Source organism: Orycteropus afer, unplaced genomic scaffold (genome assembly GCF_000298275.1).
Source record: "Orycteropus afer afer isolate SDZICR_OR568_19922 unplaced genomic scaffold, OryAfe1.0 scaffold00281, whole genome shotgun sequence".
In the NCBI taxonomy this organism is placed as follows: Eukaryota; Metazoa; Chordata; class Mammalia; order Tubulidentata; family Orycteropodidae; genus Orycteropus; species Orycteropus afer.
This window is the reverse complement of record NW_006921868.1, coordinates 388,138-394,326: the sequence shown is the minus strand read 5'-3', so window position 1 is coordinate 394,326 and position 6,189 is coordinate 388,138. Positions and strand designations below refer to the sequence as shown.

Genomic DNA, 6,189 nt, shown 5'->3' with positions numbered 1-6,189 from the left:
ATTGGTTTCCTTTTTCTTTGTTGAAGAGGGTCTGTGCAGTCTTTCTGCCTAGTCCGCCATCTTGCTGGAACTCCAGTACCGTTGGTTCTTGATCATATGCCACCTCCTGAAATGGATGAGCATCAACAAATTCTTTTTGGTATAGTGACTCTGTGTACTCCTTCCAACTTCTTTTGATGTTTCCTACATTGTTTGATATTTTGCCCATAGACTCTTTCAATATTGCAACTCAAGGCATGAATTTTTTCTTCCATTCTTTCAGCTTGAGAAATGCCAAGCATGCTGTTCCCTTTTGGTTTTCTAACTCCAGGTCTTTGCACATTTCATTATAATAACTGACTATGTCATCTTGAGCTGCTCTTTGAAATTTTCTGTTCAGCTCTTTTATCTTGTCATCTCTTCCATTTGCTTTAGCTACTCTCTTTTCAAGGTCAAGTTTCAGAGCCTCTTCTGACATCCATTTTGGTATTTTCTTCCTTTCCTGTCTTTTTAATGACCTTTTGCTTTCTTCATGGATGATGTTCATCAGTCTTGCAAAATTCTATCATGCAATCTCCAGCGTTATTTCTATCACCAAGGCCATATTTCCCAGCTACAGGTAATTCTTCTTTGTTTCCATCTTTTGCATTCCAATCACCAGTGATAATCAACACATCTTGATTGTTTCTTTGGTAATTTCAGACTGTAGAAGTTGGTAAAAATCTTCAATTTCCTTGTCTTTGGCTTTGGTGGTTGGTGCATAAATTTGAATAATATTAGTATTAACTAGTCTTCCTGGTAGGCATATGGATATTTATTATCCTATTACTGACAGCACTATACTTCAGGATAGATGTTGCAATATTTTTTGTGGTGGTGAATGCCATGCCATTCCTCTTCAATTTGTCATTCCTGGCATAATAGATCATGTTTATCTCATTCAAAATGGCCAAAACCACCTTTTTCAGCTCTCTAATGCCTAGGATATCAATCTTTAAGCATTCCATTCCTTTTTGACAACTTCCAATTGTCCTAGATTCATGCTTTGTACATTCCATATTCTGATTATTAATGGATGTTTGCAGCTGTTCCCTCCCATTTTGAGTTGTGCCACATCAGCAAATTGAGTTCTTGAAAGCGTTACTCCATCTACATCACTAAGGTCAGCTCTACTCTGAGGAGGCAGCTCTTCCCCAGTTGTATTTTGAGTGCCTTCCAACCTGACAGTCTTATCTTCTGGCACTATAGCAGGCAGTGTTTCAGGGCTATTCATAAAGTTTTCCAGTAATAGATAGTGTTTCACTGCTATTCGTAAGGTTTTCACTGATCAATTCTTTGAGAAGTAGATGGATCCTTTCTTCTTCTGAGTCTGTCTTAGTCTGGAATCTCCACTGAAACCTGTCCACCATGGGTGACCCTGCTGGTATTTGAAATACCAGTGGCATATCCTCCAGCATCATAGCAACACAAAAGCTACCACAGTACGGCAAACTAATAGACAAGTGGAGCAGCCAGTGGATTTTAACTGCTAACATTTTAGTTAGCAGATGAATGCTTTAACCACTGTTCCATAAGAGCTACTTGGAAGGAAGGATTATGGACAGATAAGAGGATAGAGTATAGGTAAAAGAAGAAAGTATAGAAGGAAGAATGACAGAGGATGGAGGATCGATGGATGGGATGGAAAGTGACAGATGGATGACAGATGGAAGAAAGCATAGGGGATGGATGGGTGGGTGATTTAAAGGAGGAGGACAGAAGGATAATGGGATGGATAGAAGGATGGAGGACTGAAGGAAGGAGAGAGATGATGGAGGGTTAGAGTTGTGAATGAAAAGGTGGTGAAGGAGAGGAGAAAGGATGATGAAGGATAGAAAGATGGGGGGACAGAAGCATAGAAGGAAGAGTGAGGGTTAGATAGAAAGATGGGGGAGATATGCCAGAATGAAGAATGTGCAGATGGAAGTTTGGATAGATTAGTGGATGGATCTGTGGAAGGGTAGACAGATGGAAAGATGGAAGGATGGATGCACAAAGGATGATGAATGGATAGACAGGCAGATCTGGGTATAGGGAATACTCCTGGCTCCAGCCTGCCTCCCTCTGGATAGACCTGGTCATAACAGGCCTTGCCCTCTATCTCTTGCCAGGTGGGCATTGTAGGTAGGACAGGTGCTGGGAAGTCCTCCCTGGCCCGGGGCCTGCTGCGACTCCTGGAAGCAGCTGAGGGTGAAATCTGGATTGATGGGGTCCCCATCACTCATGTGGGGCTGCACACATTGCGGTCCAGGATCACCATCATCCCCCAGGTGAGACTGGGGAAGGCTGGGGAGGGGGCAGAGGTGCAAGGCATGGCTGGGCCTTTCTCTGACCTGCTGCTTCCCGGCCAGGACCCCATCTTGTTCCCTGGCTCTCTGCGGATGAACCTTGACCTGCTACACGAGCACACAGACGAGGTCATCTGGGTGGCTTTGGAGACCGTGCAGCTCAAAGCTGTGGTGGCCAGCCTGCCCGGCCAGCTGCAGTATGAATGCACTGACCAAGGGGATGACCTAAGGTATGGTCATCCTGATGTGGCCAGAGCCCTGCTGGGAGTTAAGGTGGGCCAGGTGAATGTGACCAGGGCTCCCTCAACTTGGGCTTTGGACGAGTTCTCAGGAAATCTGCTTCCCTCATGGGATTATCAACCCCAAGGTCCCTGGGTGGAGCAAATGGTTTTGCACTCAACTGCTAACCTAAAAGTTGTCAATTCGGACCTACCTAACAGTACTGCAGAAGAAAGGCTTCTATTTGCTTCTAGTGAGACTACATCTGAGAAAACCCTATGGAGCAGTTCTACTCTGTAACACATGGGTTGTCATGAGTTGGGCAGTGGGCGTGGCTTTTTAAAAATTGTTGTTGTTCTAGTAATAATCATAATACAAGTCCTATCCCTTATTAGCACTTCTAAACTCCAACAAAATCTCTGAATACCAGGTTTCTTTTTCCTAAATATAGATCCTAAATTTATTTGATGCAAAACCCAACCTCAATTTACATGAGTCTTAATTTAGCCTTCTCAATTTTTTTTTTTTTTCCTACAAAAATAATATGTTTGCTACTGGGTGCTAACCTCAGACCCGTGGTGAAAATCAAGTAACACATTGTGTATGCCTTTTTAAAAACAGACTTTCTGGACTCCAGACCTTCCGACCCTGAAGGTTTTAGGATGAGACAGGATGGTTGTGGTTCCTACACAATAGGGAGGAAGTCCAGTTTCATGGCTAAGAGCATAAACTTGCATCAGACAGCCTGGGTTCAAACTGAAGCTCCCCCCTTACCTATTATAGGAGCTGTTGTGCCTCAGTTTCCTCATCTATAAAACAGGGATGATAATAGTACCTATCTACCAGTGTAAGGACTGAGTGAGCTGTGTGTATAAAGTTGATGGGATAATGCCTGGCATGTAGGAAACAGGAAGTGTTCATCCTCATCCTTAGAGCCACACTGTCACAAGTGTTGGAATCTGAAGCTTGAGACTTGGCCAGGACTACCCATCTTGGAAGGATGAGGCTGGAGCAAAGCCAAGGCACCATGATGACTTCAAGGCAGTCTTGACCCCAGCTGACATGTGAACACCCTCTCTTGGCTTCCCTGTAGTAGTTTTGGTTCTCTGAAGAGATGTTGTTTCACAAAAGGGTGTATATGAGGAAGCAGAGCCTGGCAGGAAACAGACCAAGCCTCACCTGATCCCAGAGGCCCACTTTGTCCAGTGAAGGTCTGTCCCTCACAGGGACAGAGGCTTGAGCCTCTGTGTGACCTTGAGCCTCAACTTCCTCATCTGTAATTAGCATAAGAGAAGCTACACTGTGCCAAGGGCTTACTTGGTGCCACACATGCCCAAAGCCCTTGAATATGACTCATCATCTGCTCACAGCTCAGTGTCCTGAGTTCACATTTCACCTCCACTACTAACACTGTGGCTTTTGTCAAGTCACTTAAACTCTCTGTGCCTGTTTCTTCCTTGTAAAAAGGGAGAATAACAATACCTACCTTTGTGGTCATTATGAGACTTGGATCAAGCACTAAGAATGCATCTAGCACATGAGAAGACCATAGAACAGAAATCCAAACACCCATTTCACAGGGGAGGGAAGTGAGGCACAAAGCGTTTGAATGACTTGCCTGAAGTCATCCTGCTTGAAAATGGCCTTTCCAACCAGATCTTTCTGACTGAAGCCCCATGTGGGGTACACATATGGCAACTTAGCCCTGCTTCTATGGCTATCACGGGGACCCATGGGTGGGTGTACCCTAGAAATCCTTATGCAAAGGCCAGCATATATCCAGCCTGACTGCCCCACTCATTCCCAGCGTGGGCCAGAAGCAGCTCTTGTGTTTGGCGCGCACCTTGCTTCGGAAAACCCAGATCCTCATCCTGGACGAGGCCACGGCAGCTGTAGACCCTGGGACAGAGCGCCAGATCCAGATGGCCCTCAGGAGCTGGTTTGCTCCATGCACTGTGCTCCTCATCGCCCACCGCCTGCACTTGGTGATGGACTGTGCCAGGTAAAACATCCCCCTGCTGCCCTCCAGTCAGGGGCCTGGGCAGGTAGAGGAGAGTCAGGGTCTAGTGCTTGAAGGGCCCCTGGAATGGATTCTGAAGTGCCCATTGTACAGATGGCAAACTGATGCCCACAGGGAGGGGATGAGCCCAAGAACATATATCCATCAGATGCTTCTGACTTGACTTGGGAAAACATATGAAAGGTGGGAGCTCACCTGGGCATTCCTTCTGAGGTCTCGGAGGTGCCAAGTGCCTGGGCTGGTATGGAAAGAGCTGCTTCTCCCCAACCCCTCCACAGGGTGCTGGTCATGGACAAGGGGCAAGTGGCAGAGAGCGGCAGCCCAGCCCAGCTGCTGGCCCAGAAGGGCCTGTTTTATAGGCTGGCACAGGAGTCAGGCCTGGTCTGAGCCAGCTCTCCCCTAACCCCTGGGATGAAAATGACAGAGAAAGTGGCAGATCATCATGGAGCATCAGACTTGGAAGCACCCAGCAACCTCAGCTCTGGACTCATCCAGACCCAAAGTCTGTGGCAGCTCTCAGCACTGGCTGCCCACTGGGCACACATGGGGAAGCTCAAAATATACCCGTGCCATACGGACTATTAACATCAGAATCCCGGGCTGGGGCCTAGGTAATGGTATATAAATACTTTTGATTATTATGCACTTTTTCATTTTGAGGTAATTATAGATTCACATGCAATGATAAGAAATAACACGGAGAGATTCCGTATACCCTTTATCTGGTTTTCCCAAGGGGAACATCCTTTTTTTGCCCCCCCTTTTTTTTTTCAATTGTGATTTGGGTGAAAATTTACAGAGCAAATTCACTTTCCATACAGCAGTTCACATACATTTTGTCTCACAACATTGACTACAATTCACCACAATGCAACAGCTCCCCTCCCACTTCCTCCCCACAGTCACCTCTTCCCTGTGTCCATCCCTCCATGCACCCCTGGCCCCCGAACTGTCTCCCTGTGCATAAACAGCCCTTCTTTCTCCCATGATTGTCCTCTCCAAGGAATGTATCTACCTCAGGTAAATGTTCAACTCCTATGCCTGTCTTTTGCTTGGGTAGAAGCGACAAGTATAGGTCAATTCCAGATCTGAAGGGCAGCTAGGGGCCATAGTCTCAGTGTTTCCACCAGGTTCTATCAGACCAGCAAACCTAGTCCCCATTTTTTTTTCCCAAATGATTTTGAGTTTTGTTTCACATTGTTCTCCCTCTCTATCCAGGATCTCCTACATAGACCCCCCTCTGAGTGGTTGACAGTGGTAGCTGGGCACCATCTAGTTCTTCTGGTCTCATTGTCGTATAGGCTGCAGATAGCATGGTGCACCAGTCACTAGGACTAATTCTTTCCATGAATCTGGTTTTCTTCATTCTTCTTCACTCTGGACAAGGAGAGACCCATTGTTGCATCTAGATGGCTGCTTGCAAGCTTTTAAGATCCCAGTTGCTACTTGCTGAAGTAGGAGGTGGAACAATGTTTATATTAATATAAAATATAAATATAATGTGTAGTATATTACACCAATTGAGCTTGATGTCCCCTGCAACAATGGTCCCGAGCCCGCCCACAGGTTCAACTACTCAGTCCCTCTGGGTAGCTGGCTGTGACCAAGAAGTGACAACAAACTTATCCCTTGTCAGCTCTACTG

At 46.1% G+C, this 6,189-nt stretch overlaps 1 protein-coding gene across 1 annotated transcript in view; it reads left to right on the top strand.

Annotated features, from left to right (window-relative positions):
- ABCC6 (ATP binding cassette subfamily C member 6) overlaps positions 1-4,932 on the top strand; it is a 99,726-nt gene extending 94,794 nt beyond the window's left edge. The window contains exons 28-31 of the mRNA XM_007950587.1: positions 2,130-2,288; positions 2,370-2,536; positions 4,333-4,527; positions 4,824-4,932. Of these exons, the coding sequence (XP_007948778.1) occupies positions 2,130-2,288; positions 2,370-2,536; positions 4,333-4,527; positions 4,824-4,932 (630 nt within the window). The remainder of the gene's footprint in view (positions 1-2,129; positions 2,289-2,369; positions 2,537-4,332; positions 4,528-4,823) is intronic.
- The last annotated feature ends 1,257 nt before the right edge of the window (positions 4,933-6,189 follow it).